The sequence below is a fragment of the Thamnophis elegans genome, chromosome 16 (genome assembly GCF_009769535.1).
Source record: "Thamnophis elegans isolate rThaEle1 chromosome 16, rThaEle1.pri, whole genome shotgun sequence".
NCBI lineage: Eukaryota > Metazoa > Chordata > Lepidosauria > Squamata > Colubridae > Thamnophis > Thamnophis elegans.
Window position 1 is genome coordinate 39,101,583 of NC_045556.1, and position 15,620 is coordinate 39,117,202.

The window sequence follows — 15,620 nt, forward strand, 5'->3', positions numbered from 1 at the left end:
ACCCACATAATCAAAAGGGACCTTGTGACACTGAATAAGAAAACATGAGAATCACTTTTCAGCATCTGTTGGCTGGAGGATCACACATTTTTTTTTATTGGAATCTGTTTGAGGTTTCTAAAGAGAGTGCTCTTTAGAAGGTCAGATCCTGAAGAGGAAACTCAAATACTAATGAGAAGGAAGGACTGCAATGGATGGCTGTGAAGGTTGGATGATAAAGAAGGCTGAGGGCCAAAGAACGGAGGCCTTTGAACTCTGGTGCTGGAGAAGAAGACTCCTGCATTGAGTCCCTTGGACTGCAAGGCCATCCAACCGGTCAGTCCTAGAGGAGATCCACCCCGACTGCTCTTTAGAAGGCCAGATCCTGAAGAGAGACTTTGGCCACCTAATGAGAAGGAAGAAGGACTCCCTGGAGAAGAGCCTCGTGCTGGGAACGATGGAGGGCAGAAGAAGGAGAAGAGGATGGCAGAGAAGGAGGTGGCTGGATGGAGTCACCGAAGCAGCCGATGTGAGCTTAAATGGGCTCCAGAGGATGGCAGAGGACAGGGAGTCCTGGAGGAACGTGGTTCATGGGGTCGCGATGGGTTGGATACAACTATGCAAATTAACAACAACAAATTGCATGCATGTTTTTAATTGAATGCTTTTTTTAAATCAACCTAGCGGCCAACTGATTATAACATCAGGTGTGATTCACTTAACATCCTCATTGCTTAACGACTGAAAATCTGCTGGTGATTGAATGTCGAGGGCTACTTCCAACTCCTTCAAATGGATGGAAAAAAACATGCATTTTTTTTTGAGCCTCCAGAAGCAGGGTTTTTTTTTTAATGTCTCTCTTCTCAACCACATAACTTCCTCTCTTCACCCCCGGAAGTGTTTTAACGGTGCATCCCAATTTGCTAGAACGCATCAACTGCGCTTATGATTCAGCTGCATTTCCCCCCCCCCCCCCTCGGTCACAGATTGGCCAACGACTCGAACCATCATCCGGTGTTCTAGAAACATTGCAGAGCTGGAGAGGAAATAAGAACCATGCTAAACTTTCTGCACTTTCCCCCACCCCCCAAAAACCCCCACCTGCCATTGGAGTTGGGTAAAATGTAAGGTGGATATTTCAACCTTGTTTTCTGCCAGCTGAATAAATCCAGAGCCTCACGTGATGGGGCTTTGATTGAAAAACGCGATTTTAAGGCATTTCCACACTGCGGTCCTTGAGCTTGGTTCTTTCCTTGCAGAGAATATCATAAGTGCTAGAAGAGTATGGGGGGTGTGGAGAGGAGGAGGAGGAGGAGGAGGAGGAGGAGGAGGAGAGGGAAAGAGACTGTGGGGTCCCTGGTCCTGTCTGAGCTAGGTGGTTTCCTTGCAGATGTTTCATGACCCAAGTAGGTAACATCATCAGTACTAGAAGGGAGTAGAGTTTGTGGAGAGGAGGAGGAGAAGAGGAAGAGGAAGAAGAAGAAAAGGAGGAGGTGGAAGAAAAGGACGAGGAGGAAGAAGAAGGAAGGAGTACTGTGGGTGCATTTTTTCCTGTTAGGTTGGCAGAAGCTGGAACAAGTAACGGGAGCTCACTCCGTTATGTGGCACTAGGGATTTGAACCACCAAACTGCTGACCTTTCTGATCGACAAGCTCAGCATCTTAGCCACTGGGCCATCGACTCCCAGCATGACCTCCCTTCAAAGAAATACTGATGCATAAGCAGTGATAACAGAAACAAATCCCATTAAACCAAAAAAAGGATTCTGTCAAATTACTCACATAATTTCAAAATACCTCCGGATGTTTCCATCTAAGAAAACTGCTCACCCTAACTCTCCATCCCCCCTCGTGCACTTTTCTTTCTTTAAAGAAAATTTAAAAAACTTCTAGGCAACATCCAAGTGAACAAACTTCCCCTTCAGACGTCCGTGAATGTACAGAAGTGGGTGAAGAAGAAAAAAAAAAGAGAGAAAGGGAAAATATTTGCGAAGAACGCCGAGGCACCGAAAGCAAGAAGGCGGCCCTTGTTTAGGCAAGCAAATGAATAATTTACTGGGACTTCACATCCATTAAATCCATTGTGTTTGCAGTCCTGCCTTCCGAAGGAGTTAGGTCATTTGCACCCTCACTTCATAGCGCTAATGGCAGGAATTTTTATCCAGGAAGACTATTTCTCAGGAAACGCCAATTAGATCTCCAGCCGAAATCCAGCCTGGGAAGGAGAAATCCGTAACAGGGCACATTTTTCACACGGCCCAACAACTCGCTCTGGAAAAGTCCAAAAGGATCTCGCCACTGTGGCTCCTCCCAGCAAAGGGATTCACTCAACAAACGTGGCAAGGACAGTCATAAAACGGGGCAAAACTCACCGAAGACACATGTCTCACTTAGCAACAGAAGCAGAGTTGGGGAGGGGGTGGGAGAGAAATCAACCCAGGGCTTTAAAAGCATTAACTCAGTGTTTCTCAACCTTAGCAACTTGAAGATGTCTGGACTTCAAGTCCCAGAATTCCCCAGCCAGCGAATGCTGGCTGGGGAATTCTGGGAGTTGAAGTCCAGACATCTTCAAGTTGCCAAGGTTGAGAAACACTGCATTAACTCCTGCGAGACTCCTGCTAAAATATGCATCTATCCAGTTGGAACTGATTTTCAAAACAAAACAAAAAAAAGCTGTGTTTTGGTTTTATTTTCACAAAGCCGCTCATATTTTCTTCCAGCGGAGGATTTAAGCACAGAAGCCTCCTTTGTTCCTGGCATTCTTGAACAGAACCTCAAGCATAACTAGAGATGAGATCCACAGGGCAAAAAAAATAAAGTATTTTCGTGGCCGGGAGAAAATTGTATCAGCATATCCGCCCGAGATTGTGTGAGAGCTGCTCTCTTTTGAAATTCTGCAACAGCATCTATTCTGACAAAATAGGGAGCACTTTGCAAACGGCATAAATTATTCAAATAAAACAAGCATGCGGAGGGGTTTTTCTTTTTTTGAGCTTTATTTTAAAATTCCAAAAGTGGCACAGATTTCTTCCTGTAGCTCAGAGTGACCAAGGCATGCCCTAGGACTGGGAACTCATGAGATCTAGAAACTCCCACTCATTGTACACGGCAGTTGTACAACATTTGCAAGGCTGTGGAAGATGGGGATGCGAGAATGATGGGTCCTTGTACCTGGTGCGTGTTACCTAAGGCCCTCCCGTTGGTTGCACAGCCTATCTCGTCCCTTTGTGTAGAATACTGAAAACAGAGGAAGCGTCTTCTTGGCCCCCGGGTGGGATCTTTCTGTCCATTCTCTCCTCCTTTTGTTTCTCAGTTTCTTCCTCTCCGCCTGGTTTATTTCGCAGCCTCATTTCGCTCTCTTACACACACACACACACAAGCCTACACAGCTTCACATTTCGCCCTCCTGCCCCCCGGGGAAATCCAGGGCCCCAAACACAAACCAACAACCCTCTTCTCCCCGTTGTAAGAAAAGAAAAGAGGTAAATTAATTCCCCTTGAGTGCAAAAAAACCAACAACAACAACCAAAGACCAGAATAACAGAATTGGAAGGGACCTCGGAGGTCTTCTAGTCCAGCCCCCTGCTCAAGCAGGAGACCCTATCCCATTCCACACAACTGGCTACCCAGACTCTTCTGGAAAAGAGTGTTGGGGCACCCACAACTTCTTGGGGCAAGCTGTTCCACTGGCTAATTGTTCTCGCAATCATGCGAACAAGAGCCGGAAGGGACCTTGGAGATCTTCTAGTCCAGCCCCTTGCTCAAGCAGGAGACCCTATCCCATTCATCTGGGAAATTTCTCTTCTGGAAACCCTCCATGGATGGAGCAGCCACAACTTCTCCTTTTCTGCATAAAACAAGGACCAATATTGTAATAAAAAGGCATCATGGGGAAAAAAAATAAAAACGATGCCCAAAACCCCATCAAGGATGTTTGCTTTCTGCGATGCTAAAATACGATTTTAAGTGCTCTGGGCTTCTGCAGTGGTTAACCATTGTCACGTCTCAACATCCTCCTTATTTTACTTTATTTATTTATTCTGCTTCTGTTCAGTCGCGTCTGATGCTCAGAGGCCGCCTGGACAAGCCCCTGCCGTTTTCCTGGCCAGCTTTTCCAGAAGTGGCATTTGGCATTGCTTCCTTCCGAGGGCTGAGAGAAAGTGGCTGGCCCCAGGTCCCCCGGCACAGCTTACATCCTGGCATGATAGCTTTGACACAATCCAACAACAAGGTTTGATTCTCCCGGGTCCTTGGGAGGGACCCAAATCCAGAACTGGCCTAAATCAATTTGACAGAAACACAACTCGGAAATGCTTGAAATGCTGAAATGCATAAAAGTGCTTGACAAAATTCAGAGGAAGAAGAGGGATTTTTTTCAGAGGAAGTTGAGTCAGGAGGGTGGGTTAAAATGCATGTCACGGCTTCTGCAAATGCAGCACTCATGACTAGCATAAGATTTTTATAATTCAGCTAATTGTGATAGAGCTGGAAGGGCCTCAGAGGTCTTCCAGTCCAACCCCCTGCTCAAGCAGGAGACCCAAATCAATCAATTAATCAGAATAGAGCTGGAAGGGCCTCAGAGGTCTTCCAGTCCAACCCCCTGCTCAAGCAGGAGACCCAAATCAATCAATTAATCAGAATAGAGCTGGAAGGGCCTCAGAGGTCTTCCAGTCCAACCCCCTGCTCAAGCAGGAGACCCAAATCAATCAATTAATCAGAATAGAGCTGGAAGGGACCTTAGAGGTCTTCCAGTCCAACCCCCTGCTCAAGCAGGAGACCCTCTACCATTCCAGAGAAAGGGTTGTCCTGCCTCTTCTTGAAAACCTCCAGTGATGGAGCATCCACAACTTCTGGTGGCAAGGAATTCCACTGGCTCATTGTCCTCACTGTTAGGAAGTTTCTCCTTCATTCCAGATTGCTTCTCTCCTCGATTATTTACCATCCATTGTTGTTTTTCTTCTTGTCTTGCCTTCTGATGCTTTGGAAAATAAGCTGATTCCCTCCTTCCTTGATGTGATCACCATTTTGGAGGTCAATTTTGGGAATTTGGGGACCCTTTGTGATTGTAAGTCCAGGGCTACCTATATACATAGAATGGGACCCTATAAATTCAATTTAAAATTATAATTGAATTAATTCTTTGCTTTGTCACCTGAAAAAGGATACAGGATGATTTTATTTAAAAGAAAAAAAATAGCTCAGAATCTCCAAATGGGTTACGAGGAAACAAGAGTTTGCTTGAAAATGCAACAGGATTTAATTGGAAAATAATAAAATTCTCAATTACAAACTCACTCAAACACACACACACACACACACACACACACACAGATTTTATGATTTATTGGTGCCCAAAGAAGATTGAATATAATTGCTGGGTAATAACAGTTTACGTCCCAAAGCTTTTGCCTCTTCAAATCTATATTTATGGATTTCATGCTCATCACGAGACAATTGGATATGAAGTTTGGCATTTTTATCAGATACCGGTTTATAAATAAAGTGCCGAAAAAAACCCCTGCAGGTATAATAGATGTATCCTAGCAATCAATCAGTAGGGAAATAATAAATGGATTTTCCGGATGGGACAATTAATGGATTACTCTATTAAGCAGTGAGACTTTTGAATAAGGGTGGGTGGGTGGGGTGGAGATTTGTGCTGAAGGGGTAGGGGGCAGATACAGACAGCTGTTCTCACCCAGAACCTTCCTTAGAAAGCATGAAGCGGAGTCTTGTTCTTGGCAAAACCCCTTTCATTTACACGACTGTGGATTCCTTTCATTCCCAGTCAGCAAGGCTTAGTAAAACAGTCTTTTCAAAGGAATGTTTATCCACACGAACCTTATCTCGCTTGGAGAGCTGCCAGATAACCAGTTTCCAACCGCAGGGCAAGGCAACGCTTGGCCCAGAGTCTCTTACAGTCACAAACAGAACTTTCCCCTCTTGAAACGACCGAAGGAACGAATTGTTTCCTGCAAAAGCCCCCTCCCCATTCGCCCCTCCTTTGTTTCCTCTGTTCATCATCCACCTGTGGCCTTACTCCCATGTTCACCCTGATTTCTTAGTTGTCCTTGTCTTCTGGCAGCTCTGCGCATGCGCACACTGGGAAGAGGCTCCAGCTGTTCCTCTGCCCCACTGCTGTCTAGCTCCCTGTCTGCCTCCCACGCAGAGCCCTTGTCTGAGCTTCCCTCAGCCCCCCAGGACTGGCCCAGGTTCCTCCCCAACCTCCTCACTGTCCGACTCTGCTGCCAGCTCCGCCGTCGGACCGCAAAAATAGCCCTCAACTTACAACCATTGATTTACTGACCATTCAAAATTAAAGCAGCACTGAAAAATGTCGATTTTTCACACTTTACGACCATTGCAGCATCCTCAGGGTAATACATGATCAAAATTTGAACCGCTGGCAAGGGACTCGTATTTATGACGGCTGCAGTGTTCCCAGGGGGGGTCACGTGATGCCCCCTTTTACGACCTCCCAGTGATGAAGGTTTTTAACCTGATAACTTGATTGACGGATGTTCTAGTCCAGTGTTTCTCAACCTTGGCGACTTTAAGTCCTGTGGACTTCAACTCCCAGAATTCCCCAGCCAGCTGTGCTGGCTGGGGGATTCTGGGAGTTGAAGTCCACAGGACTTAAAGTCGCCAAGGTTGAGAAACACTGCTCTAGTCTCAACCAAGGGCGACTTAGCAGCCAAACCCTGGTTGAACCCCACATGGTGGGATTTGCAGTTCCAAATTGTAAGCATTTCATGGTAGCGAAGAGGGAATCCCAGCCCTTCTCTTGCAGTTGTAGAAAATTAAAGATTAAGCTCCACGCCAGCCCTCAGCCCTTCCAAAACCAACTGGGGAAAAGGCTGCCTTCCATAACCACAAATCCACACACGGCAGCCACAAGTTACTCAGAAGTCTCTCATTAGAACAAGAGGCCGGTGGTTTATTTCCCAAAAAAAACAGAACGTGGGATTTCTCTGCTGAGAGTCAAGGTGGGGGGCCAAAGCAGATAGACAGGGAGCCAAAGGCTGCTCTCAGCTACCCAAGGGCCACTTCCTTCGGAGGAAGAGGAAGGAAGGAAGGATTGAAAGATAGTGAAATCAGGCAAAGAAGAAGGGAAGGAGGGAGGGAAGAAGGGAGGAAGGAAAGGAGGAGGAGGAGGAGGAAAGGAGGGAGGGAAGGAAGGATTGAGAGATAGTGAAGTCAGGCAAAGAAGAATGGAAGGAGGGAGGGAAGAAAGGAGGCAATGGGAATGAGGGAAGGAAGGTAAGGAGGAGGAAGAAAGGAGAGAGAGAAGGAAGGAAGAAAAGGAGGAGGAAGAAAGGAGGGAAGGAAAGGAGGAAGAGGAAGGAAAGGAGGAAGGAAGGATTGAAAGATAGTGAAATCAGGCAAATGAGGGAGGGAAGGAAGGGAAAGGAGGAGGAGGAAGAAAGGAGAGAGGGAAGGAAGGATTGAAAGTTAGTGAAGTCAGGCAAAGAAGAAGGATGGGAGGGAGGGAGGAAAGGAGGAAGGAAATGGGAATGAGGGAAGGAAGGTAAGGAGGAGGAAAGAAGGAGAGAGGGAAGGAAGGAAGAAAAGGAGGAGGAAGAAAGGAGGGAAGGAGGGATTGAAAGATAGTGAGCTCGGGCAAAGAAGAAGGGAGAGAGGGAGGGAGGGAGGATGAGTGAGGAAGTGAGCGGCCATATCAATCTTCTAAATGAGGAAATAACTCTAGCTGCCCCCCCCCCCCATAGCTGCCCTCACAGGCTCCCATCCATGCTGGGGAGGCTTTTGAGATGTGGGTCTTTTTCCGGGAACATTGGATGCCCCTCCCCCCTCTGCTGCCTTTCCAAAGAGCCCCCAAAAGCAGCTTTTTCAACAACCCTCTTCCCTTGTGCCTTATGGGTGATGGAGTAGCAACCTTCCCAGCCAGCTTCCAACAAGCAAGGTCAATAACGAAAGCCAAGCTCACTTCACCACTGCGACAAAAAGGTGATAAAATCGGGGTTGACTCGCTTAGAGACAGGTCCCGAATGTGGTCGTAAATCGGGGACTAGCAATAGCACGTAGACTTATATGTTGGTAGTCGACTTACAACAGTTCAAAGTTACAACGGCACTGAAAAAAGGGACTTAGGACCATTTCTTACACTTACGACCATCACAGTATCCCCATAGCCCCCTGACCAAAGTTCAGGCACTTGGCAACTGACTCATACTTATGACGGTCGCAATGTCCCAGTGATCCCCTTTTGCGACCTCCCAGCAAGCAGAATCAATGATCCACTAAACAACCACGTTACTCGCTCAACAGCTTCAATGATTCCCTTAGCAACTCTGGCGAGAAATGTTGTCAAATGGGACAGGACTCACTGAACAAATGCCTCACTTAGCAACCAAAGTTTCAGCCTCCATTGTGGCCGTATGTCAAGGACTATCTGCACGGCTTCGTAGCCCTCTCTAAGTGGTCGACAGAGTCAGCCTTTTGCCCCCCCCCCCAACAATCTGGGTCGTCATTTTACCGACCTCGGAAAGATGGAAGGCCGAGTCAACCTCGAGCCGGTCAGAATTGAACTGCTGGCAATTGGCAGAGTCGGCCTGCAATTCCGCCCTCTAACCACTGGGCAACCTGGGCTCCACAACTCCCTGCTATTTTGAGTAGCAAGCTAACCCAGACCATCCGTTCCACGCATCAATTCCCTCAGCAACCAGCAGTCATACGCTACCATCATCCCCAGTCCGGCTTCTCTTATTCGGCTTTTCCTTCCGAGAGAGTCAACTGTGTGATTAGCTCTTTGCTCGAATGATGAGCCGTCCGACCTTCGCAAGCGCCGTGAACAAAAACCCAAGTCCGACAGGCTTGTGCAACCATTCAGCAATTTTCCGATCCTTTCGGTTTCTATAACAGCCTTCGAGGTCTTGATTATTGCAGGCAACCTCGCCTCGAAGTTGGAAATGCGCCAAGCGCATTACACGTTGTGTCCCTCTTCAGCCAAGAGTTGGTTGGCCCTGGACAAGGAAATCTGGACCTCTCTAAAAAACCTTGGCACCTGGAGTCTCATTTTACATTTGGACGACACTGAACAGGTGTTCTGACGGAGGCTTCCCGAGAGCCTGAAGCCAACTCCTGGTGCTAACAAAAAAACCCTTTTATTAATTTCCTGTGAATTCTGCTCCTTCGCCTCCAGCAAAGTCTTTCAAGGGAGGATTTACGGTCACGGACCTTCTCTGGCTTGGAGAGCTGCCAGGCATATAATCTGCAGAACTTGGCAAGGAATCTTGAAGAGTCACAAACCAATGAAGCGAACTAATTGTCTCCTGCAAACTCCACTCCCCTTTTGCTCCTCTTTTATTCCCTCTGGGAGGGGCCATTCACCATCCACCTGTGGCCTTACTCCCAAGTCGACCCCTCTTCTTTAGCTGCTCCCTTCGTCTGGCCACTCTGCACATGCGCACACTGGGAACAGGCTCCAGCTGTTCCTCTGCCTCACTGAGGTCTGACTCTGAAGGCAGCTGATAACTGTCAGACGGCCCTGGCCCCCTCTCTGCCTCCGACACAGAGCCCTCACCTCCGACACAGAGCCTTCCCCGGACTCCAGGACTGGCCCATCTTCCTCCCCAACCTCCTCACTGTCCGAATCTGCCGCCAGCTTCCCTGGCCACTGGCACTGGCCACAACAACTTGTTACACTAAACCACAGAGTTGTTAACCAAACCTCACATCAGCTGGGTTTGTGCCCCGAGACGAGCAAAGCAGAACTCCTGAGGCTGAATTGTCATATATACTCTTTAATCCAAAGCAAATTTGGTTTTGAACCTTGTTTTATAAGCCACTAATTGTGGCCTATCGGTATGAGCAAAATAGGCCACTATGTTCATAGTAAACATGGCTTAATGAGATTTATAGATCCAGCTGGTGACTGGTCTTATTTCATATTTGAGGCCAAAATATGGGGGCTTCCTCCCCCCCCAAATCCACAGTAACAGATTAGGAGAGTTGGAGAGGACCTTGGAGGTCTTCTAGTCCAGCCCCCCTGCAGTCCCCTTTCCTTTCCAATCTTCTGACAGTTACCAAGAGCCAAGAAAATCCAGTGGATGAAATACGCAGGTGTCACCCCCCCCTCCCCCGGTCCAATTCCCCTTTCCTTAATTGATCACAACTAAAAAGTGGTTTGTTCTCATTCTTGTTTTGATGTGTGTGTCCCCGTCCCCCCCGCGCACTTCCCCAGTGAACATGTGAGTTAAACAGAAACAGGAAACCAAAAGAGGAGCCTCTTTCATGGCGAATGTCCTTCTTCCTTAAAATGCTTTTGCTCTTGTGTCCAATTTGCCAGCGAATACGTATTTCAGAGAAAGAAAAGCTGCCTTCGACCAACGCCTTCAATTAGGGCCAGTTAAAAACCGGCAGCATTCACACAACATCCTTACTTATCTTGGTTAGTTTTCACTCTTTGTATTTTTTTTCCCCAGCTACTCAGTTCATTCGATTAAGTAGAATATAGAATAACAGAGTTGGAAGGGACCTTGGAGGTCTTCTAGCCCAACCCCCTGCCTAGGCAGGAAACCCTACACCACTTCAGACAAATGGCTACCCAACATCTTCTTCAAAACTTTCAGTGTTGGAGCATTCACAACCTCCGGAGGCAACTTCTGTTCCACTGATTCATTGTTCTCACTGTCAGGAAATTCCTCCTTAGTTCTAAGTTGCTTCTCTCCTTGATTAGTTTCCACCCATTGCTTCTTGTCCTGCCCTCAGGTGCCTTGGAGAATAGCTTGACTCCCTCTTCTTTGGGGCAACCCCTGAGATATCGGAAGACTTCTATCATGTCTCCCCTAGTCCTTCTTTTCATTAAACTAGACATACCCAGTTCTTGCAACTGTTCTTCATATGTTTCAGCCTCCAGTCCCCTAATCCTCTTTGCTGCTCTTCTCTGCACTCTTTCCAGAGTCTCCCCATCTTTTCTACACCGTAGCGACCAAAACTGAATGCAAATATTCCAAGTGTGGCCTTATAAAGTGGCCTTAGGCCTCCACGGGATCTTGATTCTCAGCTAGGTTCCTACCTTGTGCAAACCTGAAAACTGTTACTTCAGGGAGAAAAGAAAAGGGTGAAACCTGCTGAGTGACCAGCCAGCCTTCCCACATTCCTAAGACACAGTCTCCAGGTTTATATAGGCACACGGCTGGAATCGCACCAGAGGCCAAGGGGAGCCTGGCTGATTTGGGGGTTCGTTGGGCTGTGGGCGAAGAGGAAGGGAACCCCTCAACTTAATTCTGAAAGTCAGGAGGGGTTCAGAAGAACCAAACAACCAAAGAAGCCTGAACTCGGTTACATGGTGGCTAAAAACCGTGGAGGACATTCCAGAAACGTCTTTTTTAAAGCAGAAAAAAAGATGGACGGACGATGTCTTATAGACACCCATCTCTTCAGGAAAAGCAGGGCCCCACCACCAAAAGGCAGGCAGAAACCAGAAATAAATAAGTACACCTCTGCCCCCCCCTCTGCCCATTAAATAAAATATTTCAGCACCCCCAGCCAGAGGTATCTCACGGGTGAGGTCATCCATACTGGTTTGAAAAGCTTAGGTTACGCCTGCATCCCTTTAGCTAAACCTGGTTATCTCTCCCTCTCTCCCTCTCTCTCTCTCTCCTATCTATCTATCTATCTAGGCAGTGTGGGGGGGGGGAGGCATTAATTCAGGAATTAGTGAAGCCACTGCAAGGGGCGGGGGGGGGGATGGAGAAGCAGTTGGAAAAACAAGGGGAAGGGGAGGTGCCTCCATCTAAGAGCCCTCTCTATAAAAGGAGGTGCAAATAAATCGCAAAAAAATTAAGAAACTCTCTTGTCCAGATAGTGCTTGGCTTAAACCACCAAACAGAAATATCAGACCATCCTGGTTTTTGTAAATTGTTCTTTTAGGGAAGGAAGAAAGCAGATTTTTTGGGGGGTGGGTGGGTGGGAGGGAATAATTATCCCCTTCTCCAAGGTTGCCCAGCTCTCTGCCCTGCTTCTCAGGGGCGGCTTTTCTGGCTTGGCTTCCACGCCCCACCACTCACCCAGCCCACTTCTCCCACCCAAGACGGATCGGCTTAAACCCCCAGCCACCCCACCCCACCCCCCACATTTCCGTCCCGCGGTTGAGAAATGAGGTTTCTCTCTCTCTCTCGGTCTTTTGCCTCGGCCGCTTCAAAACCCCACCGGGGGCTCGTTTCTCGTTCGCGATTGCATCAGTGGAAAATTAGAAATAAAATAATGAAATGGAATGAAATAGGCATTGCAGCCGAGGTGATCAAGGCACGCGCTTCCCTGGGCATTCCCCCAAAAGCTGCGTCTCCCCCCCTCCCCACACACACCCACCCCCCCAAAAATTCCCCCTGCATTTTACTCATCGGGAGGAAACGGATGGGCTGCGAACACACACAGACAGACAGACACACACACGGGGCTCTGGCTTCTGCAGACCGTTCTTTTCCTCCCTTTTTCCAGCGGAGGGGGAAAAAGGCGCAGCGGAGGAAGGATGGAGAGGTTCTCCGCTGCCCATCCCTCCTTTTGCTTTGGCCGGGGAAGTTTGCGCAGCGTCGTATCCCGGCCTGCGGAGGGAGGGGGCTGAGCCCCTCCGGAGGGGAAGGGGGGAAAGCCCCTCGCTCTCCCGCTGCTGTCCAGAAAGAGCCCCCCCCCACTCCCCCCCAGGCTAAAGCCCCGGCCCTCCCCCGTCCCCAACGCCAAGGGCGCGCTTACTCACCCATAGCTCGGCGCCCCAATTCATGGTGCCTGCGGGGCTGCGGGCTGGGCGAAGCGGCCGGGGGTCCTCTGGGAAGCGGCGGAGGAAGGGGTCCTTGGGGGGGGAGGGGCTCTTCAGCAGCCCCTCCTTCCTCTTCTCCTGGCTCCCGACTGCCCCCGTCGGAGGCGAGCCCCCTTCTGCGCCCTTCGCCCAACTGGCATAGGCTGCGCGATGGGCGAAGCGAAGGCTAGCGGGAAGAAGGGGGCTTTCCGCCCGCTGGCTCGCTCTGTCTGTCAAGGACGCCTCCCACCCCCTCTTCAAACACACACACACACAATCACACAAACCCGGACTTGCTATCTGCCCATCGCTTCCTCCGTCCGGAGCGCGCGCTCGCGCGCACACACACAATAAGGCTTCAACAACCAGCAACTCCGGAGGCTTGGAGAAAGGGGGGGGGGGAGAGATTGACAGTTCGGGGAAAGGGGGAGAACGCGCATGCGCAAGGGGGGGTGTAGATAGGAGGGGGAAGAGAGGAAGGAGTACAGGGGGGCTGCGGGGATTGCGCAAGCGCGAGAGAGGGGGGGGGGTCTTTGGCACACACACAAAACACACGGACACCCCACCCTTAAATGATGGGCAGGCGCCTTTTGCAAGCTTCCAGCGCAACTGCGCGGGCTCCGAGGACGGCCAGCAGCTGGGGAGGGGATGCAGATCGTGGTTTAACGGGCTGCTGCAGCTGCTGCTCCCCCCCCCCCCCCGACTTCCTCTGGCCTGCGGTCAGCCGGCTGGCGCTGTCCAAACCCTCCCAACTACAATCAATCAGGATAGAGCTGTAAGGGACCTTGGAGGTCTTCTAGTCCAACCCCCTGTTCAAGCAGGAGACCCTACCAGCCTCTTCTTGATGAAGCACCTACAACCTCTGGTGGCAAGCTGTTCCGCTGGTTAATTGTCCTCATTCTTAGGAAGTTTCTCCTTAGTTCTAAGTTGCTTCTCTCCTTGATTAGTTTCCACCCATTGCTTCTTCTCCTGCCCTCTGGTGCCTTGGAGAATAATTTGACCCCCTCTTCTTTTTGGCAACTTCTGAAATACTGGAATGCTGCTATTACTTCCCCCCCAGTCCTTCTTTTCTCCAAACTTTAGAACAGTCGCTAAACAGGTGGTTGTAAGCCAAGGACTCCCTCAGTGACGTTAACTGGGAACCTCCCCCGTTGAAGGCGTCCCTGGTCGCCAAACCACGTCAGTGTGCATTGCCGCTTCTGCACGACACCTAGTACAATTGGGTAGTAGTGACGGGTTCTGGGAGGTCATCCAGTCCAGCCCCCCACAGGTTCACACAGTCGTTCCTGTTCGGCCATGCCCACGAGGCCGGCCAAGGACAGCGGGGTGTGTGTGTGTGTGTTGTGTGTGAAAACAGGCATTGTCCTTTGTGCAAGACCTCCAGTCAAGAGGCATGCAGGGGAAAGGCCCCAAGGCCTGGTGTGCCAGGGCAGCTGTGAAGGTGCAGCAGGAGGTGAATTAGAAGATACAAAGCAGGTCTCTTTTGGGGGGGGGGGGAAATGACATCTGACCTTTGCAAGACACACTTTGGCCCAGTGCAGGGATGGCAAAGCTTTTGGTTGTTGCGTGTCAAAAGCAACAACGCATTGTTGCATGGGTGCAAAAACGGATGTCTGTGTGCCCACCCCCATAATGCAATGCATGCATGGCAGCCCCCATGCGCCCTGTCCGCACTCATGCATGCACGACCAACCCATGCTCCCCTCCCCCCTACACGCCCCGACCCCCAGTGCATGCATATACAACCCCCCTTCGTGCCCCCCCATTTTGGGCCTCCCTGAAGCCTCTCTGGACCAAAACGGGACATTGGGGGGGGGCTCCCCCTGCTCATGTATGCGTGTCTCCCGCACGCACCCAGCACATGTGCGGCAGAGACCTGGAAATGAGCTGACCGGCGGGAGAGCGCCCACGGATGCCTAGTGGAGCTGAGCCGGGGTGACGGCTCGCTTGCCCGCAGAGAGGGCTCCGAGTGCCCACTGTGCCATCACGGGCCTAGTGGTTAAAGCACCAGCCCGTAAGAAAACTGCATTTGACGTGAGCAGTGCCATCCAATTCCTATTTTCAACTTACAGGTAGTCCCCCGACGTACGACCAAAATTGAGCTCACCATTTCCGTTGCTAAGCGAGACGGCTCTTAAATGAGTTCTGGTCCATTCTTTCTTAATTTCTTTCATTATTAAGTGAATGGCTGCCCTTGTTAAGTTAGTCACGCGGTTGTTAAAATCAGGCCTCCCCATGGACGTTGCTTGCCAGAAGGTCACATAAGGGTATCAAGTGACACCACCACCCCGCCCCGGGGTGCCACAACCGTCGTAAATACGAGTCAGATGCCAAAAGTCTGAATTTTCATCACGTGATCATGTGAAAAATGGTCATATAGGTTACTTTTTTTTCACCGCTGTTGTAAACTTTGAATGGTCCATCGCTCCATCTATTTAATCCAAAGACTTTTAATTGTTTAATTAAAAGACTTAAAATCTGACTCACAAGGCACCCGAGAGACTCACAGCCATAATAAATCATGAAATAAGCAATAATACCAACAGCTACCAAAAGTAATCAAGGTTCACTTTGCCTCATTCAAGCAGCTTCAAAGAAAAAACAACGTATCTCTTTTTTTTTACAAATCTTTTCAGAGCAAAAAAGTTGAATTATGATCATCCGTTTGCTGCATTATATAAACAAAACCAAGGTTAAACCAAGCGTGATTTATTGCAACGCAAACTAGGTCAGTTTTTTTTTGAAACTCAGTCGTTCTTAGATTCCTACATTAGACAATTCATTTTTCAACCGGTTGATAGAATCGTTTGAATAATTAAGGCAGAAGCTTAATTATTACAACAGGAGGAAGTCAAAGTAATGATTCCTTAATTAAATATCTGCTTAAA

At 49.1% G+C, this 15,620-nt stretch overlaps 1 protein-coding gene across 15 annotated transcripts in view; it reads right to left on the reverse strand.

The window, feature by feature from the left end:
- The window catches only part of FNBP1 (formin binding protein 1), a 66,745-nt gene extending 53,633 nt beyond the window's left edge, over positions 1-13,112 (reverse strand). For all 15 annotated transcript variants that reach the window (XM_032233457.1, XM_032233456.1, XM_032233453.1 and 12 more), the window contains exon 1: positions 12,694-13,112. In XM_032233457.1, coding sequence (XP_032089348.1) covers positions 12,694-12,717 — 24 coding nt within the window. In that variant the 5' untranslated portion in view covers positions 12,718-13,112. The remainder of the gene's footprint in view (positions 1-12,693) is intronic.
- Positions 13,113-15,620: the final 2,508 nt, after the last annotated feature.